Here is a 20,809-nt window from a genome sequence, read left to right on the forward strand (position 1 = left end):
TTTCCTCTGCTACGCATCCCAGTCTGCTTGTGTGTCTCATTCTCTTGTAATGTCTCATCTTTTAGGTTGTAAACTTCTTGGGACAGAGACTGAAATTTATATGTTTTTGTAGAGTACCTAGCACAATAGGGACCAGCCTGGTTGCAGAATTTAAGTGGCATTAGTACAAATGTTTATTATTAATAATGATAAAAGATAACACCACCGCAAAGCTCAGGATTGGGTATAGCAAAAATAGATTTGGATTGATCTACAGCACCATTTCCAAAACCCAGAGAAGCAAGAGGAGATGGGAGATAATGGTTCACATTCATCACTGAAGCCAAGGAAATTACACCAGAGATTAATTTGGCTTAATGTATTTTCCCTGTTGGAACATCAGTATGCTCACCTCCCCCCCCGCCCCTCACAGCTAGGTTGCCAGATAAATAAGGTAGATTACAATTGCAGGGGTTCCCATCTGTTTTAGTCAGGAAGGTCCTGGACTTGTGTCAGAGAAACTGGAAAATTATATGGTATTTCAGCATTTCTCCTTTAATTAAATCACCTGTGACTTAGATTCATGCATAGCAAAAGCAGTGAGGAAGTAGAAAAATTCAGTCCTTTACCCACTTTCCAAAGGTGCATAAAAATACCAAAACCCAACAATAACAAAAAACAAAACAAACAAACAAAAACCTGAAGTTTTTTGCTTCTAAATCTTTCAACTCAGCTGGCTCGTTGATCAGAAGAGTTGCTAATTTCATATTTGATGTAACCATTTCAGGAAATGTAGGATAGATACAAGGTTATTCTTCCTGAAGTAACTTCTCAGCCAACTCAATGTGGTTTTGTCTTACTAGGAACACTCCTGGGAAAACTTCACTGTCCTTGAGTTTGCAAGGTATCATGAATACTGATTATGGAGGCAGCACAGGGTGAATGGTAATCACAGTGGTTCTCCAGGATCAAATCTGATTATCTAAGAGAGCAAGAACGCTACATGCTATGTATTTAAAAGGAAACAAATGTAAAAACAGGTAAAAGCAATTTTTAAAATGAAGTATGTAATTAATCTGTGAAATCTGCTGCTGTAGAATATTAAGGCGAATAGCTTACTAAATTTTAAAAAATGACACATATAAATAAAAGCAGGCTCTGCAGTGCCACTAACTAAGGTAAGTTTATAAGGACTACGAGCTTCTTTCTTCAGGGATAAATATGAGCACTAAAGGGGGGGTCAAAAAGAAATCCTACAAACATAGTGTGGGACAGTTAAGTGAATTATGGGTTTTTATATCTTCCTTTGAGCATCCAACTTTCACTACTGTTGGAAACCACAACTGAAATAGTGATTGAGATCTTTAGCTAAGAGACCTCCAGGAAAACATCTGTCAATCTAACATCTGGATTTTGTAGATATTCTTTGTAGAGATTCATTTGGTTCCCTACTAATTCTCTTTCTGGAACGCTCTTACAATGAACAAAATCTGTGAAGGATGAAATCTGCTCACCGCATTTTAGCTACAGAATTGCAAATATTAGTGTTGGTCATAAACGTATCCATTCCTGTTTGTCAAGCCAGGTAATGATTGCTATTAGACTGGGCTGCACTGATGTGGCCTTGCATCTTGAAAAATTGCATCTGTGTGAAATAAAATCCTAAATACAGCTTTTTAAAAAAGAACATCTTAAAACAATGCCCTGAGTAACAATGAGAAACAGCTTTATAAATAACTTAAAAACAGGCAGTGCTGTACCAGCATGACAGCAGGAATAGAAAGGGTTTGAATCCAGGGCAAAGGGATACAAAATGCTTAATTTAAGACATAACAAAGGTTGTACCAGCCCATCTGGCCTGGGCCCTTGCATAGACTTCACTAGACATGGCCTTGTTGCAATACTGCCAATCTTGAGTGTTAACAAATCATGAGTCGGAACCTCAAAACCCACGAGACTGGCACAAGACTTTAACAACAATAATGCATGGACTCCCGACTCTGGCGTCAAGTGTGCCTGATTTTGAGCTGTTCTCTACCTAGGGTTGCCAACTTTGGTTGGCTGTATTCCTGGAGATTTCCTCACATGACACCATTTTAATTGCAGCTTAATCTTTAAATTCCTGGAGACTCCAGGCCAATCCTGGAGGGTTGGCAGCCCCATTTCTACCACATGGAGGGCTGGAGCCCCTGTTTAAAATGGCCGCTGGGACCATCACAGGATCCCTTCAGAACTGCTCTAAAGTCATGGGCACTGTTAACCCTCTTGATAGCCCTAGTTATGTCTCTGCCCAGCTATGTCTCTGCCCAGACCTCTCTGGCCAGGCCGGGGTCCCCTCTAGTCTAGACTCAGGCCCCTTTGGCCTAACCCCTACAATTTGTGTCATGGGCCCCCAGCAGCACATGTATGGGCAAGTTGCCCTCTGCCAAGATGGCGGCCTAGGCTTCATGCCGGATTCGCGAGGGAGTCTCGCGGTGTTTGAGCGGGAGGGGCGGGACCGGGCCTGTGCAGATGGCGGAGGAGGCGGCGGGGTTGTGACCCAGGGTGGCTCTCGAATGAGGAGGGGAGCGCGCAGGTCGGGCCGCGGCCATGGAGCACATCACCACCCCGAAGGTAGGACAGCCGGCTCCAGCGGCAGCGTCCCGCCCCTTCCGGGGACTCCGCCGATACAGGCCCTGTCCGCGCTACCTGCCCCCCCGGCTTCCCCAGTGCCCCCCAACTCGGCTTCTGCCCCCCAACTCTGCTTTCCCCGCCCCCCTTCCCTCCCCCCGGCTTCCCCAGTGCCCCCCAACCCGGCTTCTGTCCCTACCTCTGCTTTCCCCAGCCCCCGGCTTCCCCAGTGCCCCCCTGCTCTCCAGCTCGGCTTCTGCCCCCCAACTCTGCTTTCCCCGCCCCCTTCCCTCCCCCCCGGCTTCACCAGTGACCCCCAACCCGGCTTCTGTCCCTACCTCTGCTTCCCCAGTGCCCCCCAACTCGGCTTCTGCCCCCCAACTCTGCTTTCCCCGCCCCCCTTCCCTCCCCCCGGCTTCCCCAGTGCCCCCCAACCCGGCTTCTGTCCCTACCTCTGCTTTCCCCAGCCCCCGGCTTCCCCAGTGCCCCCCTGCTCTCCAGCCCGGCTTCTGCCACCCAACTCTGCTTTTCCCGCCCCCCTTCCCTACCTCTGCTTCCCCAGTGCCCCCCATCCCGGCTTCTGTCCCTACCTCTGCTTCTCCAGTGCCCCCCAACTCGGCTTCTGCCCCCTACTTCTGCTTCCCCCCCATTCCCTCCGTCCCCTGGTGCTCCCCTTACTTCTGCTTTCCCAGTGCTCCTCTATCCTGTCTGGCTCCCCACTCCCCTCCCTGTCTTCAACCACCTCCCCTGGCTTCCCCAGTACCCCTCCATCCCCTAGGGCTCTGCTGCTTCTCTCCCTGCCTCCTGACCCCTCTTCCCCTGTTCCCCTCCATCCCCTCGGGCTCCCACCCCCTGGCTTCCAAAGTGCTCTCCCTGCTTTTCAAATATATCTGAAACTGTTCTTCCTCCTATAGCTTCCTCAGTGTCCCTGAAAACCTCTCATCCTCTCCTTAGATTCCGAAACCCCATTTCCCAGCCTCCTAAAACCTCTCTCTGTTACTTCCCAATCTCTGTTCCCTAAAATGCTCTAAACTGTTCTCTCCCCTCCCCCCCCTCACTCCAGCTATCTTCTTTGTGACAGTCTCCCTAAAACAGCTTTTCCACTTCTCTTCTTCTCAGTTGCTTTTAGTCCCAGGTCTGATCATTTCCATCCTTGGGCCTGGACTATAGATTTGGGGTTCTGAAGCTTCTGTTTTTTGACATGCCCCATTTTTCTTACCAGGGCTGTGACAGATACCTAGTAGCAACAGTGAAAATTTTCTAGATTATCAGAAATCAGTCAAGATTCCCTGTTACTAGTTTAGTAAAAATAATAAAGCTTATATATTGTATATCATATAAAGATCTCTAAATGTCCTCAACTTCTGTGAATTCTTGTTTGCTGGTCAAAATTGTATCTGAGTACTACATTGATGGATGTTCTATGAATGCATAAAATAACATGAAGGGTTAACAGATCTTAAATTGCAATCTGGAGGGCTCATATTAGTAGGATGTGTGGGATTAAACCCTTGGTATAAAGAACATGATTATTTGTGTGATGGTTTCATTGTTTTATTATGAGGTCAGAGTATCTGTTTGCTCTTGAGTTACATATGTGGGAACTTGAGCATGGTTCTTATAATCTGTGCTTACTGCACTTTTCTGTTGTGATCTTTAAAATAAAACCCATAATGAAAGTTTTATTTGCACTAGATGATGGGATGCTGTGTGCTCACAGGTGTTTTCACTGATCTAAGTGTATTTTATTGCTACTTTCAAAGTCTGAAGTTGCTTCGTTGAGAGCAGATGCTTTTAAAAATACTAATGAACATGTGATTCAAGGTGAGATGAAATGACTTGCTCATTAAACTTTCAGTTTTTTAGGGATGAGGTGGGTATCCTTACCCAGGATTTTTTCATTGGCTGTTGAGTTGTTCTGATGTGTTGGACAAACAGATGAGTTATGGTTGAGAGCTACCAAGTGTCTTGGATTCAGACAACTAGACTAACTAGTTTGATTTTGTTGTAGTCTCCAATGTGTTTAAACAAGAACTTCTTTTCATTATTACATCAAAAGTTATGCTAGTGGCTTTGTTTATGGACTATCATGAGCATTGTGTATTTTTTTTTTTTTAGAATTTTGGTTTTTGCTACTCATGAACAGTACTTATTATCTGATACTGTGTGTTACTTGGGGTATGTCTACACTTGCCATTTAAAGTAGAGTCCTTTATTTTTGCGCAAAAACTGTGGGAGTGTCTACACTTGCCAATGACTTTTTGTAGTGAAACTTCGAGTTTCACCACAGAAAGAAAACCACCTCCATAAAAAGCATGCAGCTCTTGTCGGTGATGCTTTTGTGGTGATGTGCAAATGAAGACATGTTTTTCCTGTTTATAGAACTTTTAACCTCTGCAAGATATCCCACAGTGCCTAGGTGACCACTCTGGCCAGCAGCTCTGGTAAACAGACATCCACCCCTCCCCCTGTAAAGCCCCTGGAACTTTGAAACTCCCCTTCCTGTTTTCTTGGCAAGTTTTCTTTCCTCGCTTATCTGGCTAAGTGACAATGCCTACGCCACAGCGCAAACAATCCCCTGCTTGGAGCAATGCTGAGCTACTGGAGCTCAGTGTTTGGGGAGAGGAGGCTAATTACAAATTAGTTTCTCAGGCTGCTCTAAAATATGTGATGTTGCTACCTTCTAACTTCTTTTAAGGTGAGTAGTGTTTATGAAATGCCTCGAAGTATTTCACTTATGTTTAAAAGAAGGGTGAATTCATTGATTTGTTTAAAAAAAATCAAAAGCAAAAAACCCCATCTTGTTTAGGTCATTAGTGACCACAAGTCATAGTTGATTTTTTTTTTTAAACTGTTCATTTTGGGATGACTTGAGGATTGGCAACTGGGTAGTTGTTCACTTGTTTAAATTGAACTCAAGTTGGTAGTAACAAAATTGCCACCTAGCTATTCGGTGACCTTAGAGAAGTAAATTTAACTACATCAATCAAGTTCTATGATGATATGCACCATGGCCTCGATGATTGGTGCTAATTGATGCTTTACAGTTCTATAGGTGATCCATTTAGGCTATGTCTGCACTAGCACTTCTGTTGATAAAACTTTTGTCCGTTAGGGATGTGAAAAACACACACACCCCCAACTGACAAAAGCTTTTACCAATTAAAAGTGGACAAAACTTCTGCTGCTTGTTAGGGTGGTTTTATTCTTCTGACAGGAGAGCTCTCTTCCACCGGCGAAGAGCGGCTACGTGGGAAATCTTACAGTGGCACAGCTGTACTGCTGTGATACGCAGTGTAGACAAAGCCTAAGATGAAAATGGAGTCATATTGGTGGGATGTTGTGGATGAGCTTGAACTGCTGTTTCCCATGTTGTAGTCATTGTGACTAGAACTTCAGACCTAGACACAGTCAAATAGAGCTGTTTGGGAAATGTATTTTATTTCCCACAAAAATAATCTAAGGTAAACATTTTAATTTTCATCAAAAAAATTTCATGCGATTCTTTGGGTTTTAATTGAAAACAGAAAATACCAACAAATAAAAAGGCATTACTTTTGACTAGCTCTACTTTCAGCCTGGTATGTTTTGACAGGATTGATTCAAGCTTAAAACATAAGTTTCTTCCAATTAATGTTCTATGTCTTTGCCTTCATTTAAAGAATGCATATTTTTGAACATCCGCACATTTATTTAAGATGTCACTAACAGCTGTTGTGTATTTTCAGTCACTGACATGTGACACTTCCCCAGTATAACTGGTTGTAGCAAGTGGAATTTTTCAAGGATACTGGTCCATGAAGTGGTTAAAGTAGGGCTCTTGTACATTTTAACTCTGTCGTGTTCCAGAATGCTCCACCACACTGGTGTGTGTGGCTGAAATCAGAGGGCAACTTAATAAAACAAAATATAAATAACTTTCAAAACAGTGGGTAATCTTGCAAGTGACATGTTACGTTTGCTTGGTAAGCATATCCTGCCAGCTGTTAATTCATTGGTGTGGCCCTTTCAGTAAAGTTAACAATTTTTTTACTCTTTAGTTATAAAACGTATTAAACACTAGGTCAAATATGTATTGATAGGGATAATTAAGTACACTTGCACTAGGCACTTTAATGTCCATTCAGCTATTCCTTATTGGACTGATAAAGGGCCACTATAGTGCTTATTGCTATAGATTTAAAAATATATAATGTTGAAATGAGGCTTGTGTTCTAAACCTCCCCTTTCGGTTGCTTAGAACTTTCTTACCTTTCTTTTTGGCCTGAAATGTTCCATGCTTTCTCTCAGTCCAATGGTGACGTTTTACTTTTGGTTTTTATTGGGGGTGTGGGGTGGCTGGGTGTGTGTGTGTGTGTGTGTGTGTGTGAGAGAGAGAGATACTTCCTGTACACATTCCAACTAATTTTTTGCACTATTTTTTGCTCATCTGCTAAAACAAAATTATTTTAACTACTCATCAAAGAAGGATATGAGCCTGAAGAAAATCCGTTCAGTAATTTTAAACTTTAAGCATAAGTTCACATTTTTCATAGCATTGTAATTTTCTATTGACTCTGTGGGGTTATCTTAGTGTGACTTAGAAAAATGGGTGTTCACATTTAAGAACTCTGCTATATAGACAGTTACTAGTACTTTCTCCTTCTCTTTAAGAAACTACATACTCGGTAAACTAAGTGCAAAAACCAACATGAATGCAATGTTAGAAATGAGAAATCAAGCATCCAGAAGTATAGGAAATTCCAGAGGGCTCTTTCTACCACAATATTAACTTGGTCATGTTACACTTGCAGCATTTTTTCCTTCCTGTCTTTTCTTAAATCTTAAAATATCTCTACAAGCTTGCAAAATGGCAAACTTTTATGACCATCTCAGGTACAAAATCTACTTGCCTGCCTTTCACCAATTACCGTAATGCTTGATAAAGAGAGAACTAAAATGTTAATTGCCTGTCAAAAATTAATCATTTGGGGTGAATAGCCTTGAAAGAGTCTATCTTTTATTAATCTGTAGCATAAAACATACAGGATGTGCAATGTGGCTGAGTTAATGATGCAGGAGAAACCTTTACTCAAGCATCCTTTCTGAGCTGTGCTTTGAACATTTATACGTGCTGCAGTTCAAATGTAAATTACAGACCTTTCAGCTGTAAGTTGATTTGCTTTTCCTCCCTTCTCCATATTGCAGGTAGAAAATGTCAAATTACTAGATCGTTATACCAATAGGAAGCCAGCAAATGGGACGTTATACCTGACAGCTACCCATCTGATCTACGTAGATGCTTCAGCTGAAGTCCGGAAAGAAACATGGGTATGTTGTAATGTGTGGAACTTGTAAAAATATTAATTAAAATTTCTGATTCTGGTTGTGTGTAATTGTGGTTTCATTAATTTGGAGGTCATAATAATAAACTTTTATAGGACTTTTATGTAAAGTGTCTTACAAACATAGAGACAGTGTTAGATTCAGGAACAGAACCCTGCTTGCTTGACTTCCACCCCCAAGTTCAGTACACTAGACCACAATATCTTAATTTACAGCATTCGGATGTATGAAGAGTTGAAGGCAGCAGTACCTCAATCTGAGGGCAAATCTACGTTACCGTGCTACATCGGTGCAGCTGCACTGATACAGCTGTGCCAGTGGAGCGTATCTGGTGAAGATGTGCTATGTGGTGTAGCAGACTTATACTCTGTATCTGCAGAACTTTTTAAAATTTAAAATTTCCAGGAACTTGTTTCTTGTATTTGCTAGTGTATCTGTTTTCATTTGAGAATAAGATTCAGTATCTTGTGAGTCATCTTTTTAAAAAATTACTGCAATTCAGTGACTAATGTATCATTTCCATCCTAGTTAATGTTGGCATTAAGCAATGCAAGTGTGTGTCCATGATTTTCCCCCAAACGGAGGTAGTTGCCAGCACCAAAAATAGACTGATCAATAGCTATTATAATTGAAAAGCTCTTATTTTCCTTTGTGCAGTTTGACCATGCAAAGGAAATAAATTTTTTGTTGTCCACCCCTTAGTTAAATAACCCAATTTGAGGGGCTATTTGGATTTTTCATGTTTGCTAGGTAATTTGTCACTAATTAGCAAAGAAGGAGGTTGTGATGTTAAACGAGGTGCTGAAAGGAAATGATTAGATAAACAGAAACTTCTCTCAAATATTATTGCAGAATCATTCGTATCTGGTTATAATTGTCACTTGTCAGCTGGTGCAGAAAGATTTAGTCTCCTTTCCTGTTTTTCAGATTCTACATCATCATATAGCTACCGTGGAGAAGTTGCCTCTGACCACATTTGGATGTCCATTGCTTATTCACTGCAAGAACTTCCGTGTGGCACACTTTGTCATTGGACACGAACGGGATTGTCATGAAGTGTATACATCCTTGCTTAAACTTTCACAGCCAGGTACTCAGGAGTGAGTCTGTTTTGAAATCTAGAGGCAACTAATTGGCAAGTATGTTTGTTTGTGCAATGGGGAAAACCCTGGTTATTAGGCTGTTGGCTTTCCCTAATCAGCACAGGAAGGAAGGATTTGAAATCTTAAGCCATTTCCACCACTGTTGAGCTGCTGTTTACTTAGCACACTGTTGTAGCACAAAATTCTGGCCCTCAAAAGAGGGCTGGTAGCTTGCAAGTAAATGCAGTATTTACTGGGGCTGTCAACCAATTAAAAAGATTAACCGTGCAATTAATCGCATAGAGAAACAAAAATAGAATACCATTTATTTAAATGTATTGGGAGGTTTTCTACATTTTCTAATATATTGATTTCAATTACAACACAGAATACAAAGTGTACAGTGCTCACTTTATATTTATTTTTGATTACAAGTATTTGCACTGTAAAAAAACAAAATAAATAGTATTTTTCAATTCACCTAATAAAGAAATTGCACTACAGTACTTGTACCATGAAAGCTGAACTTACAAATGTAGAATTTTGTACCAAAAAAATGCATTCAAAAATAAAACAATGTAAAATTTTAGAGCCTGCTAGTCTACTCAGTCCTATTTCTTGTTCAGCCAATCGCTCAGACAAACAAGTTTGTTTACATTTGCAGGAGATAATGCTGCCCGCTTCTTGTTTACAATGTCACCTGAAAATGAGAGTAGGCATTCGAATGGCACTGTTGTAGCCGATGTCGCAAGACATTTACTTGCCAGATGTGCTAAAGATTCATATGTCCCTTCATGCTTCAACCACCATTCCAGGGGACATGTGTCCATGCTGCTGATGGGTTCTGCTTGATAACAATCCAAAGCAGTGTGAACCAACGCATGTTCATTTTCATTATTTGAGTCAGATGCCACCAGCAGAAGGTTGATTTTCGGTTTTGGTGGTTCAGGTTCTGTAGTTTCCGCATTGGAGTGTTGCTCTTTTTAAGACTTCTGAAAGCAAGCTCCATACTTCTTCCCTCTCAGATTTTTGGAAGGCACTTCAGATTCTTAAACCTTGGGTTGAGTGGTGTAGCTATCTTTAGAAATCTCACATTGATATCTTCTTTGCATTTTGTCAAATCTGCTGTGAAAGTGTTCTTAAAATGAACAATGTGTGCTGGGTCATCATCCGAGATTGCTCTAACATGAAATATATGGAAGAATGCGGGTAAAACAGAGCAGGGGATGTACAATTCTCCCCCAACTAGTTCAGTCACAAATTTAATTAACTTCTTTTTTTTAATGTGCGTCATTAGCATGGAAGCATGTCCTCTGGAATGGTGGCTGAAGCATGAAGGGGCATATGAATGTTTAGCATATCTGGCACGTAAACACCTTGCAATGCCAGCTACAAAAGTGCAACGCAAATGCCTGTTCTCACTTTCTGGTGACATTGTAAACAAGAAGCAGGCAGCATTATCTGCTGTAAATGTAAACAAACTTGTTTGTCTTAGCGATTGGCTAAACAAGAAGTAGGACTGAGAGGACTTGTAGGCCCTGAAGTTTTACATTGTTTTGTTTTTGAGTGCAGTTATGTAACAACAAAAAAAATCTACATTTGTAAGTTCTACTTTCATGACAAAGAAATTGCTTTATAGTACTTGTATGAGGTGAATTGAAAAATACTACTTTTTGTTTATCATTTTTACAGTGCAAATATTTGTAATAAAATAATATACGCTTTGATTTCAATTACAACACAGAATACAATATATATGAAAATGTAGAAAAACATCCAAAATATTTATTAAATTTCAATTGGTATTCTATTGTTTAATAGTGCGATTAAAACTGCGATTAATCGCGATTAACTGTGATTAATCAACAGCCCTAGTATTTATTACTGTGTAAATGAGATGGTTGGGAGAGTCTTAAGGCAGAATTGTTGATGCCCTCTGAAATGTGTCTAGTTTGCTATCCCAGAAGAACTTTATGATCCTCTTTTTTTAGTACTGGTGAAAGATGCTAAACTGACAGCCTGGTAAAATGAAGTCCTTTGTACAGATGCAGTGCAGACTTTGCCCACGCTGTCCCAGCAAAGTGCTTGAACCCTGGACTGGGTTTGAACTGATGACTTAGAGGAATATAGTATGATAAAAACTTTCATTTATCTCCTGAGCTGTTCAGTCTCCTTATTACAGTATTAGAATTAAAACTTTGTAATCTGGCATATGATCATATACAAGTTTCTGGTGCTCTGTTAATGGCTATTACTGTCCTATAGCTATGAAATATTACAGATACTGTGGTAACTGTCACTTGCAGGAAATAGAAAATTAGTTGGTTTCTATTGCCCTGTGGCTGCATATGTAACTTACTGTAACTATTCTGTCCTATTCATGGGTTCTCACAATTTACTCTTGTCAGGTTAAGATTTCTGTTTGCATGTCTGCTTCATCTGTTTTGGCAGAGCAAATAATTATTCATTATTTGCTAGTATGTGATTGACAGTTGAGGGTTACCTGTTTAGCAAGCTGGGTACTTTATCAGACTCTGGCAGGACTCAATCTGTCTCAGGAGAGCTTGCTGTCTTGAGTATCAACTGAGTGAGTTATTGACAGGATTTGCATTTTTTGAAGAGAAGGAATGAAATTGGAGGTGAGGGGTGGTGTGGAGGGGATGGCGGAATTACTGTTTCTCAGGCTCAGCCTGAAGCTCTTGTTGGGCTGACAGTAATACTCCAGAGATCTATCAAGTTTTTCTGCAGGAAGGAGAGCACACTATTGAAATGGGAAGCTACAGGCTGATAAGAACTGTGTTGTGTGAACTCTTTGCAGAAGCTGTTAGTTTTAGTTGCTCTCTGCTGTTTATGGATTAACTCTTCATGCATTGCTGGAAAAGGCCAATGTATTCTTAAAGGAACCTGTTAAGTAGGAAATACATTGCTTTAAGTGTAAAATTAAAATTTTAAAAGTTATTCATTTTAAAATGTTTGTTTTAGTGCTTGCTTGGTTTTATGGTGGATGTTTGTATTTTGTTTAGCATCATGATACAGGGTACTGGTGCTATGTATGGACCTGATCTAGTTGGGTCCTGAGTAGAGGCAATTCCCAATTACTAAAATTATGAATCTGAATGCATCTCAGGATCATATGTATATATGAATGAACATTATATGTACAGTTTTGGCCCTTAACATATTGCCCTTCATAAATATAGACCTTGATCCTGAGAGGCTCTTAACTCATTTTTGTCATTAGGCAATCTATCATGTATCACCTAATGTGATTAGAAATGTTTTTTCACTAACTTTCTTTTTTTATTTAAACCATACCTCTGTGCTCTCAGGATGCCCTGAACAACATTTTGGTAGTGCACGAGAAGCAGACTAGATACCTTTTTCAGGCTGAATAAAGTTCCACAAGTGAACAAAAAGAAATGGTGAAAATTAAAGTAAATACTTCAGATTGTGTCAGTTTTCATCTATGATGTTGTTAGTAACATAGGTAAAGAATCTGTACAACATACATGATATCTTAAGTTATAAGGTGGTAATTTAGACCATACCTTCTGATGGACAATGTTTACAGGTTTTTCATCATTATGAGTTGGAGACTGAATACACGTTGTCACTAATAGCATGCATGCAAAGGTTTCCTCTAAAGAGAATGGGGGAGAAGTGCATAACAAACTACTAGCAAAACTATTAGTATAGTTGGTTGTTCATGTTATAAAAGTACAAGTAACTTGCTGTATTTTTTTTTCTTCAGTCCCCTGGTGTGGTATAATAACATACATATGTTTCTAGGTCTCCCAATCATTCTTTACTGACTGCTTTAAACATTTGGTATAATGATATGCCAAAGAACCAGAAAAGGTTTGGTTCTACTCGCTTTCATTTAGTTGTAATCTAAATGCAGAACGGTGATTTGCCCTGTGTGCCTGACCCCAGGGACAATCTTTAGGAGAAAGTGTGGAACATTTGACTTTCTTTTGCAAGTGTATTAAATTTTTCTCTCTACTTAATTTTTAAATTTCTTCTCTCCAGTGAAACCTGAAGAACTTTATGCATTTTCTTATAACCCCAAAATGCCTAAAGATAACCGGGAGATTGGATGGAAGCTGATTGATTTAAAAGTAGATTATCAGCGTATGGGAATTCCAAATGACTTCTGGGAAATAACGGATGCTAATAAGGACTATGAGGTAACATCCGATGAAGTGAGCTGTAGCTCACGAAAGCTTATGCTCAAATAAATTGGTTAGTCTCTAAGGTGCCACAAGTACTCCTTTTCTTATTGTGCAGAGTAGCCACTCAGTGCAACATCCTTTTATTTGTACTAATGACATGGAACAGCCGTTCTACTGCTGCATAACTGATGCCTTGACAGAAGTGAGCTCAGTCTATCTAAAGTATCATCTTCTTGATATGAAGCCAGAGATCATGATACTGTAAAAGAGCAGAGAGCTGCAGAGTCTTCTTGATTTGCATGATCCCACTGGGAAAATACCAGATATTTATTTTCTAGAGAAGCATCAAACAAACTCACTAGGAAACTAAGATTCCTTTAGCTTCCCTAGGTAAAAGGGAACCTTCCCAACCCCCTTCCCCATATATACATTCCCAGGTGGGTATCTGATGTGTGGAGGAGCAGTGGAACCACTCTGCCTTTTCAGGTTGGGAGCAAAAAGAAAAGAACAAAAGCAGTAAAAAAGGACTGGCTCATTGTCTACTTGGTTTCAATCCTCTCTCAGAAAAAAGGGGCCTAAATCCCTGATTCTTCCACTCCTACTGAGCTGCTATTGCCAGTTGCTGCCTTCTCTCCTCTCTTTAAGCTCAGTTAAACCCAACAAGCTTTATGCCAAGAAAGATTTTAAGCATCACTTATTTAGACACCTGCTTTAAAATGTTCTCTATATTTCTTTGGAAATTGTAAATGGAGAGATCTCTTTCCTGGCTAAAAGACAAAGCAGTCAAATCTGAGAAAGGAGGCAGTCTATTAAATTGTATTGTGTGTATAATTCTGCCACCAGGCAATGGATATCCACCAAGGAACACAGACCTAAATTTTCAGAAGTGATCAGTAATTTTTGGTCCCTCAGTTTTTGAACACCCAACTTGAGGTCTCTGAAAGGTTGCTCCCAGCACTTCCTGAAAATTAAGCCTCTTCAGGCATCTGAAGTTGATCACCCAAAATCATTAGTCACTTTTGAAATTTAGGCTTCAGTGTATACCTCTCATTCGGGATCTCTTTATTTTTAATTCCTCTAGTGTTTCCCAGTTTAGGTTTACAAACAACAAATTTAAGTAAAGCCAGGCTTTGAGAATAATTTGTCTGAAGTGTACACTGAAAAGACGCCAAGCCTTAAAAATTTTGGGGGGCTGAAAATTATTCGAGTATCAGGGTAACACTGAACTCTGAGTATACGCTCTGTGTGGTTGGAGCTCATTCCAAGATGCACAGGCATTGGAGGGGGGCAGTTATTTTATTTAACGTAAGAACAACCTGTCTTCACTTCTAGTCTTTGCTCCTACATGAGCCATGATCCTCAGAAGATGCATTTTATTAGTATAATCTTACTATTCTATGCATTGCTATTGTCTTGTTTCTTCAAGGACAAATTGGAATTAGTATATCAAATGTTTACTTAGTTTCGTGCATCCATATTAATTATAGTGTTTCACATGTTTGAAAAACAGCATTAATTATTTTAATCTTTTGAAAGATTAATTCTGGTTGTATATCAAGCTGATCCATGGTTACTATTTATTAAAGCTAAGTAACAAATCTTTAATTATTCAGGCATGTTAATATCAAGCTGGCAAATTTAATATTTGGAATTTTCCCCCCCATTTGTACTCTAGGTCTGCAACACGTACCCTCCAGAAATAGTGGTGCCAAAGGCTACTAATAAAGCAACTGTGTTTGGAAGTTCAAAGTTCAGAAGCAGAGGGCGGATCCCAGTGCTTTCCTATCTTTACAAAGAAAACAATGTTAGTTATGCACATTCTGGTCGTCTTCTCATTATTTTTCTTGCTGCCCACCCAGCTTTAATATAGGGAAGGAATGTGATCAAGTTGTTAAAAGAATTGGAGAGTTAGAACAGAAGCCAGGAGTTGTGTCTCTGCCACTAGCTTGCAATGTGACCTGATATAATCCTATGAGATATGGGTAATGCTGACCTATTTCATAAGGAGTTGAGGCTTAATTGTTTTTTAAAGCACTTGAGATCCTTCTATGAGCAATGTATATGCAAGTGTAACTATTGTTTTTTACGTTTTGAAGAAATTTCTAAGCAAACACAACTTCAGCTATCAGAAGTTGAGACTCTCTTTGCTACTTTCCCTTTTCCCCAAATAAAACAGTCACTTGGCAAAGCTTGTCCTTTACACCAACATAAAAAAAGCATGATCCTTTCAAACTTCCTCTTTGAAATCTCACTTGGATCAATTGTAAGAAAAGCCTTTTTGGGTTTGTAAACTAAGTTAGTTATAATGGACAATCTTTAACAAATTGCAGCTTAACTCAGCTCAATTTTCTGACTTTTGAACAGAAGGAAATAGCTTGGAACAAATCCCTATTTTTTTTGTATTAACTCAGAATAAGTGAAGTTTGTTCTAACTGAAGAGTAGAATGCAGCTTTTTTAATTTTGTTGTTTCAGCATTGTTTCAGGCACAGAGATGAGCAAAATCCTGTCACAGTTAACTTGTTAGGCTCAAGGTGCTTTCCTGAGGAAGCTTGTCTTGACACAACAAATTGCATGAAGTTGTGTTGTCAGAAACTACTGAAGTTTACAGTCAAATTCAGCATTGCTACAAGTATGGATCGGTAATAGCTAACTAAAGTCATGAAGAGAGGAAGTCAGAACAAGGGAAAGGGAGTGGGGAAGCGGGACAGCAACAGTTGGGATATGGTGTATGTATGAGATAGAATAAATGGGCCAAACGTGAACATAGATCAGTCACTGTCCAACATTTAGACTGTGTTAAACAATGTCTGGCTTTTATATAGAGACCTCAGCCAGCTGGGGTTGATTTATCGCGTCTAGTCTAGACGCGATAAATTGACCTACGAGCACTCCCCCGTCGACTCCGGTACTCCACCAGAGTGAGAGGTGCAGGCGGAGTCAACGGGGGAGCATCAGCAGTCGACTTACCGCAGTGAAGACACCGCGGTAAGTAGATCTAAGTACATCAACTTCAGCTACACTTTCATGAAGTTGCGTATCTTGGATCGATCCCCCTCCCCTAGTGTAGACCAGGCCTTAGTTGAGTTGGGCTGGAGATCCTGTTGTTGTTAAAGACGAGGCTTAGAAAGAAAGGTCCCCTTGTTTGACAGTCTCTTAGATAGTATTGAAGATAGTAATAACTGTCTTTGCACATGGTGGTTGGGATTCAGCTTGAGCTGGTAGAGAAGGTAACGTCATTTGGGTCCCTCTCTTTCCGGCCCCTTCTGATCAAGACACTTCTCAGGATCAGGATGGTGAAGGCCCGGAGTCCCAGGAAACGGTGGGAGTGGCATCCATGATATGAAGCTCGCTCCAGTAGCCTTCTCTGTTCTTTCCATCTGTTGTTGTTGTTCATTTTTGGTCCTTTAGTACTTTCCCCACAAAATATTTGTTTTAAGGACCCAAGATGGGAGTGATAAGTGGAATAGCCCATCCCCTCTGTGACGAGATCACCGGGGTGCAGCCTGGGACAGTGGGACCGCTCTGTCCCTTTCTCTCTCCAGCCTGGGCTGTCTCTCACAATGCCTTGCTAGTGACAAGCAGTAAGCCCCTCTAGGCGGTGTTATCACTCAGCAGCACAACCACATGTGGAGCCCCACACTCAGCTAGATTGCATGAATGCTTCCAGAGCCGCTCATGAATCACACAGAGAAAGGCATTAGCAAAATCCCGCTAGCTCCCAGCACTTTACCTCAGGAATATACCGTCTTGCACTGCTGAAGATGAGCAGTGCAGATTTATTAATTTGGTTCACCACTTCATCAGTGCAGGTGAGTCATTCATTGTAGCTCCCTCGCTGGACAATGGCTGATGTCTGTTCAACAGCACCCCCCTGGTTGTTGGTTACCTCCCTTGTCAGTGTCTCTGTATAGTTGGTATTTGGGTGCCTCCCAAACCCACAGCATATTTTAGTGAAAACCATACAACACAATTCTTATAATTTCATATGTATTGGTGATGTGCATATTTAGATAGAACAGTGTCTTTCAGCTGATCATAACCTTTTCCCTGCTACCTCACATGGCATGCTTTATATGCAATATCACAGTTATATACAGATGAGGAATATGGGGGTTAAGAGACACTTCCCTAAGGTATAGTGTGTCACACCCTCATTATGTTGTCCACCAATTAGGCCTAATATCCAACATACAAGCTTTGGCTCATTAACTTCCAGCTCCACGTCTTCTGTTTTTAGCGAGCATAATTTCAACACAGACCTTGAATCAGATCAATTTGGCCTTTTTGTTTAGTTATTCAGTTATTCGATCTCCCTTTTGCATCGTTTGCCATCCACATTTGTTGTTATAGGTTATTATGGCATTTTATGAACTTCCACATACTTTTAACAGTTGAGTGCATGATTAAGGTAAATTTGGAGGCCCAATTATTACAACAGATAGAAGTCATTAGGCAGAAGAGCAATGCATTTGAGAGGAGGGTGGATAATTGTCTCCATAGAAGCACAATCCACTTGAGACTCCCAAAGCTCTTGAGAAGATTAGAAGCATGAGCTGGAATTTTTCACTAATTTGTCCACGTGACAGAAGCTTTACAGTTAAACAGAGACCAGGCTTAGAACCATCCCCATCAAATTTTAGCGTGTCCCTCCGAGCAATAAATATTCCTGATTTTGATCTTTTCTCTACAGTAAACTATTGTGTGTTTCAGGCTGCCATATGTCGCTGTAGCCAGCCTCTCTCTGGTTTCAGTGCTCGCTGTGTGGAGGATGAACAGATGCTGCAGGCAATTAGACAAGCCAACCCAGGGAGTCCCTTCATGTATGTTGTAGACACAAGGCCAAAGGTATCACTTAATGGGATTTGTGGATGTTTCTAAAGTTCACATCTGTTATGTCAACACTGCTTCCAATGGATCATGGTTTTCAGATCTCTAACCTAGTATAGTATGAGGAAGCTCTGCTAAAATTATGGTGGGGGATGTCAGAGGCCACTCCTTCCTTCCCCAAGAAACTGGTGTCCACCTCACCGCTCCTTAATGATGAACTCCGTGTCCAGCTGCCGTTCTTGGTCCTAATGTCTCCCCTCCTCCCATTCGTTTGTGTGAGATCAAACTGCGGTGATCATAGGGGCACTCGTTCCTAGAGTATACCAGATTATCTGACGTTATAGTTAAGAGTAGCCCAACTTTAATGACCTTTAGTGGTTGACTGAGGCAGTGGAATGGGTCCCAGTACAGAGGTTAGGCCCCGAGTTTATCATTGACGTGGAGAGGGGAGTTTAAAGTACTGGTTGCACAAATCCGAAGTGCTAGTATTGGTGTGGCTCAGAGGCACAGTGGCCTTCAAGGATTATCTGGTTTCATACAGTCTGAAGAGGTGCAGTTCCTGCAATGTTCTGACATAAAAGTAATTTTAATGAATATTGCAGTGGAGAGCATAAAAGTTGCTAGTGCACTGTGAAACCTGCCATTACAGTATACGGAGTTCCTTTTACCTCAGTAATGGCACTTCAGGGCTAAAACGTCACTGTTGGGATGTTGGCTCAGTAATAGCTCTGTCCTAGGCGATCGGGAAATGCTTGCATGAAGTTGCACTGAAACATCTAATGATTACATCTTGAGACATAAATAGCTTGAAAACAAGGTGAGATGTCTGCATCTGTTGTGGACCTATTCATGAAGAGTTCTCGGCATAAGGAAATTGGAACATGAGGATTTGCATGAGGATATCCAACTACAAAAAAAGCAGCTCTATACTGCTGGCCATTTTGAATCTGAAGTAGTGAGCTCATCTACTATTAGGGGATATTGGCATGGCCTGTATTAGACTGGAAATGGGACACACAAGGTGCAGATCAGGTGTCGCCTCCAGGTAAACATAGAGGATGTTTCAGCAAGTCTTCGGCTGTTGAGTATGGTGTTTCCTAGAGCTAATTCTGTTGTGCTATTTGTTCCATAATCATTTGTTTGTAGTAACATTGATCATAATACATTCATCTGGCATTTGTGTGGCGCTCATGTACTTTGACAGGTGTTCCATCGACATTTATGATTAAATTAATGGCTATGTAGTGATAATCCTCTCGATGGCAAGGGAGGAGATTATATTTAGCCACGTTTCTCCCTCTCACCAGCCAGCGTTTAACCTGTTTAAGGAGAATGAAATAACCTAGATTTATTTTCACTATGTGCTACTAGGCTTGTGTTTCTGAATCTCTCTACCTCATTCCTTTCCATGGAGGCAAACTACTCCACTTCCAAAATCCATGGATTTGGGATTGAGAGTTAAAACTGAGGTCCTATTCACTTGTGACCATTCTAGATTTTATGGTAACTTTAGTATGGGCCTGGCTCAATTCCATTCTGGATAATCAACATCCCTTTTCCTTAACTTCTTCCTGCAACTTCAATTGAATACGGTATTCTTGCTGTTGTAAACTTACACATTGTTGCGGTTTGCTAATAAGCAGCTGCCATGTTCCACCTCTGAGTTGGCTGCATTTTAGTGATAGATTAAACAAACTCTCTTTATTTTTTTTTCAAGTGCTTTGGAATCCTTTTATTATTTTTGCAGCACCATGCACATTTATGGTGGTTTATAAAAATATTTCTGCTAGATGAAAGATGTGTTCAAATGTAACTATTGCTTTTATTTGTTGCTTTTTTTTCTAGCTTCTCAATTAAAAAGAAAATGAATCTCAGTTGTGATAACAGTGAAACTTCTATAGTTAAACAAGCTTTTGGTACTACTTTGTGTTAGGCAGCTTGAAATTGACATCCAGGTTCTTAAGCCTTTGCCTAGTGTTAGTTGACTGCACACACGTAATTTTAGTAAAACGATTGGAAACAATTAATGGGCAAAAATAACCAAAACTAACAACGTTCCCCACCACTCTCACTTTTGTGAACTTGCTTTGCCTGATGTCTGATGTTCTGGAAGATGAAAAGCATTTGTGAGCCAGGTTTGCTTATGCATTTTTTTCACTTGATTTCTACAGTTAAATGCCATGGCAAACCGAGCTGCTGGTAAGGGTTATGAGAATGAAGATAACTATGACAACATTCGCTTTAAATTCATCGGCATAGAAAACATCCACGTGATGCGGAGCAGCTTGCAGAAACTCTTGGAAGGTATGGCACTTGCCTTTGTCCCTGTGGTGTTGGTTGCCACCTATTGACGTAACTCGCACTCCACAATAGACACATCCTGTGTACATAACTGCATGTGCACTTCGGGGCATGGGACAGAAAAAAGATAAGGAGAGTAAATATCTGGCTTTGTGCTAGTCTTATAGAAAAGGCTCAAAGTGTTACAGTATTTTAGCTGATGTTAAAATGTTCTTTAAAAACTTGTTGGTGAAAGAGACAAGCTTTCGAAGAAGAGCTCTAGGTAGGCTTGAAAGCTTCTCTCTCTCACCAACAGAAGTTGGTCTAATAAAAGATATTACCTCATCCACCTTGTCTCACTAATATCCTGGGACTGACATGACTGCAACAATACTGCATACTTTAAAAAAGGATCTGATAAGAGGCATTGTGTTCAGTTTTACCATGCATCTAAAATAAAAGCTAATATTTAGCAAATTTTGTCATTAAAAGTAAACAATCAACCACATACAAAAATAAAATAAAAACAAACA

At 40.3% G+C, this 20,809-nt stretch overlaps 1 protein-coding gene across 3 annotated transcripts in view; it reads left to right on the top strand.

Moving 5' to 3' along the window:
• The first annotated feature begins 2,479 nt into the window (after nucleotides 1–2,479).
• Nucleotides 2,480–20,809, top strand: part of MTMR8 (myotubularin related protein 8) — a 38,684-nt gene continuing 20,354 nt past the window's right edge. For 2 of the 3 annotated variants that reach the window (XM_077825739.1, XM_077825741.1), the window contains exons 1-7: nucleotides 2,480–2,592; nucleotides 7,777–7,899; nucleotides 8,842–9,004; nucleotides 13,026–13,183; nucleotides 14,844–14,972; nucleotides 17,880–18,014; nucleotides 20,168–20,300. In XM_077825739.1, coding sequence (XP_077681865.1) covers nucleotides 2,569–2,592; nucleotides 7,777–7,899; nucleotides 8,842–9,004; nucleotides 13,026–13,183; nucleotides 14,844–14,972; nucleotides 17,880–18,014; nucleotides 20,168–20,300 — 865 coding nt within the window. In that variant the 5' untranslated portion in view covers nucleotides 2,480–2,568. Of the gene's footprint in view, nucleotides 2,593–7,776; nucleotides 7,900–8,841; nucleotides 9,054–13,025; nucleotides 13,184–14,843; nucleotides 14,973–17,879; nucleotides 18,015–20,167; nucleotides 20,301–20,809 lie in introns of those variants that run through there. The other variant, XM_077825742.1, reaches the window with a different exon arrangement.

The sequence above is a fragment of the Eretmochelys imbricata genome, chromosome 9 (assembly GCF_965152235.1).
Source record: "Eretmochelys imbricata isolate rEreImb1 chromosome 9, rEreImb1.hap1, whole genome shotgun sequence".
NCBI lineage: Eukaryota > Metazoa > Chordata > Testudines > Cheloniidae > Eretmochelys > Eretmochelys imbricata.